The sequence below is a fragment of the Monoraphidium neglectum genome (assembly GCF_000611645.1).
Source record: "Monoraphidium neglectum strain SAG 48.87 unplaced genomic scaffold scaffold05364, whole genome shotgun sequence".
Lineage (NCBI taxonomy): Eukaryota > Viridiplantae > Chlorophyta > Chlorophyceae > Sphaeropleales > Selenastraceae > Monoraphidium > Monoraphidium neglectum.
Window position 1 is genome coordinate 1 of NW_014008266.1, and position 3,277 is coordinate 3,277.

At 65.9% G+C, this 3,277-nt stretch overlaps 2 protein-coding genes across 2 annotated transcripts; one reads left to right on the plus strand and one right to left on the minus strand.

The window, feature by feature from the left end:
* Positions 1-123: 123 nt before the first annotated feature.
* On the minus strand, positions 124-1,338 carry MNEG_15478 (AP-4 complex subunit sigma-1; the record flags this gene model as incomplete). The annotated part of the gene is made up of 4 exons (XM_014036050.1): positions 124-261; positions 434-760; positions 784-870; positions 1,195-1,338. 4 exons carry the CDS (start codon positions 1,336-1,338, stop codon positions 124-126), a joined length of 696 nt encoding a protein of 231 aa, XP_013891504.1.
* Positions 1,339-1,832: 494 nt separating this feature from the next.
* On the plus strand, positions 1,833-3,112 carry MNEG_15479 (Transcription initiation factor IIB; the record flags this gene model as incomplete). The annotated part of the gene is made up of 4 exons (XM_014036051.1): positions 1,833-1,940; positions 2,239-2,559; positions 2,789-2,866; positions 3,107-3,112. 4 exons carry the CDS (start codon positions 1,833-1,835, stop codon positions 3,110-3,112), a joined length of 513 nt encoding a protein of 170 aa, XP_013891505.1.
* Between the last annotated feature and the right edge of the window lie 165 nt (positions 3,113-3,277).

Genomic DNA, 3,277 nt, shown 5'->3' on the forward strand with positions numbered 1-3,277 from the left:
GCACGCGCCCGGATACGGAAACTGGGGGCCGGTTGGGCGCCGGCTTTCGCTGGCGCGAGGGGCCGAGGGCGCCTGCGGTGGTCAGACGGCGCAGGAGCTGCACGGCTGCCGCGGCCCCGACTGCTATGTGAGGGCCCCCGACGGCAGCAAGTGCTGATCGTGGCTGCTGCTGCTGCTGCCGCCGCTGCTGGCGGCGGCGGCGACGGTGTTGAGGGCGGCGAGCGCCGCGCACGATGCCGCGATACCGTACGCGACGATGCGCTGTACCGATGCTCTGCAAGAGGCATGCAGAGGAGCCCTGAAAGCCTCCTGCCCCGGCGCAAGGCCCCCGCGACATGAAAAGCCCGACCAGAGCCCGCGGCGCACCCTGCAGGCAATGCGGCATGGCGGCCGCTGCGCGTCGGCAGTCGGGGCCGCCGGCACGCGCGCTCACCACGTCGGGGTCTGCCATGATGTCGAGCTCGCAGACCTGGCCAAAGTGCTTGTCCAGCACCTCCACGAAGCAATGGATGAACTCCAGCATCTCCAGCTCGTTCTGGACAGAGTGTGTGTGCCATTGTGTCGACAAAGTGATGGCGTGAACAGATGCAAGGGGGATGGATCGGTGGGCTGATTTCGGGGTCGGGGAAGCGCCAGAGCCCGGCGGCTGCTGCTGCTGCTGCTGCTGCTGCTGCTGCTGCTGCGGCTGCTGCTGCGGCTGCTGCTGCGGCTGCTGCTGGTTTCCTGGCGTGTCAATGCTGCTCGCAGGTGATGATGCGAGCTGCGGACCAGTAAAAAGCGCACCTCTTCTGAGTCCACGCCGACCATGAAGAAGAGGCTGGCGTAGCGGCGGTACACCACCTTGTAGGCGCGGTGCTCAAAGAACGAGCACTGCGCAGCGGGGCCGCGGGCGGCGGGCAGGCAGGATGCAGGGGCCGTGAACACACAGTGGTTAGGGCATGCGTGATCGGGGATCTGATCTGCGCGTGCTGCCGGCGCCGCAGCCCCGGCTGTGACGGACGACGCTGTACACCCAAAGCCCGCAGCACGCTTCGTTTCAACGCCCACATGGCATTGACACGGACATGGCGACCAACCACTTCAGAGCGCGCAACGCAGCAGTGGCGTCGCGGCACGAGCGTGTCTGTCTTGTGTCGCGCGTATCGCCACCTCTGCACGTGCATAGCAACACGCACGCCCCCTGCACACGCACACCTGCTTGTCTGTGCGCGCCAGGCATTTCCGCACGATCTCCGCCTCCAGCGCCCGCTTCTCCTCTACGCTCAGGTGCTCTGTGAAGTACTTGGCCAGGCGTGTCTGCCCCTGCTTGTTGACCAGCAGGAGGAACTTTATGGTCATGTCGCCCGCTGTGGGGGGTGCCACTGCGCTTGGCACGCCACTCAGCGCAGCTGCAGGGACGATCGAGGCCGGTGTCGCAGGCTGGGTTTGCTGCAGATCAGATCGACGTGCTATGCTACCAGATGACTTGTCGATTGGAAAGGATTAAGATCGCTTTGATCAGCAATCCAGCGCTTGCAACATGCGCGGGACCTCGGATGACTGTACCAAGCTGCCCGAGTCCCGTAGCTTCTGCTGCATGCAATAGCTGGGCGCGTCCGGCAGCCATATCATTTGCAATACCTCAGTTCACGCCGAATCATCGTACAGCCTTCTGAGACCACCTGTGGTTGATCGACCCACGCTCAATCCGCGTTCTAAGGCCCCGTCGGGGCCCGGGTGGACCCCGTGGTGTTTCAAACTTATCTAGAAATCCAAGGAGGTGGTGCAGAGACCCCTGTGACCCTGGACAGGGCGGCCGCAAGGCGCGGTGCACCTGCGCAGCAGCAGCAGTAATGGCGATGGCGACGGAGGGCGTCGGGCCGCGTTTGGAGCGCTCCTGCCCCAATTGCGGCGGCAAGGACATGGTGGAGGTCCACTCAGAGGGCGACATTGTGTGCAAGGTGGGCTGGCGGCCTTTGTGGCGCCTCCTGGCAGCAGACGTTTTTGCATGCAGAGCAGCGGCCGTGGCGCGCGGTGCAGGCTTCGCTGTGCCGCCGTTATTCCCACAATGTCGCCCTGCTTGATGCATACGGTAGCGTCGGACCCATCACCATGAAGTAGGGCGGCCTGCGGCCGCACCAAAGCCGCCAGGAAAGCCTGCGGGCCGCCCAGCCCGCCTCATCCTCCCCGCCCCCCGCCCCCCCTTGCCCGACGCCGGCCAAACCCCGCTGTCACACGCAAAACGCGCTCAACCCCCAGGGCTGCGGCCTGGTGGTTGAAGACCACATCATCGACGAGCGCTCCGAGTGGCGCACCTTCGGCGACAAAGACAAGGAGGGCGACGACCCCTCGCGCGTCGGCGGCGCCACCAACCTCCTGCTAGACGACGGCGGCCTCGGCACGACCATCGGGCGCGTCCAGGGCGACGGCGGCGCATCGTTCGCGCTGAACAAGATGCACATGCGGCAGAACAACCAGATGCGGCAGCTCAAGTCGGCGTTTGCGGGGATCGGGGAGATGTGCTCGAAGCTCAACCAGACGGATGCTGTCAAGTCGGCCGCCTGCGAAATCTACAAGAACGTGAGTGTCCCCCCGCGCGGGCGGCGGCCGGCGCCGAGCGTCTGCCCCTGACCAGCAGGTTTCGATGCGTCCGCGCTTGTTGAAATGGTTGCAGCAGCCACGCCCGGCGAAAAACCCAGCCCCGGCGGGCGGGCGCAGGCCCTGGCGGTTGATTCGCCCTCTGCGGCGTCCCTCCGGTCACACTGTGCTGTCCCAACACATCACCGTCCCCCCCCCCCCACCAAAACAGGTGCACGACAACAAGGTGCTGCGCGGCCGGAAGAGTGAGCTCGCCTACGCCGCGTGCGTCCTGGTGGCCAGCAGACAGGTGCGTTCCTACCGATCGCATCGTGGGATGACGGTTCCCACGAGTTCACTGTCCACATGGAAACTGGGCAGCGTCATGGCATGGATGCCTGGCTTCTTTGGCCGCATGGCAGCTGCGCAGCGTCGGGGGGGGGGGCAGCAGCTGACATTTCAGCCCATGTGGCAGCTGGACATTGGGGCCAGCGCCTGTCTGTGGCGTTTGCAGGGCGAGCCGGCCGCGTCTTGATCCTGTTGCGATCAGGGTTGAGCTGGGTCTGCGCCCGAACTGCCGAACGCAGCGGCCGGGGCGCTGCGTGGGGCTCGACTTCAGCATGCACGCCGGTTGCCTGTGCAGGCATCCGCGCGTGTTGGCCCCCTCCCCCCCTCACACACACACGCACACTCGCCCCCCCCCCCCCACACACACACACAC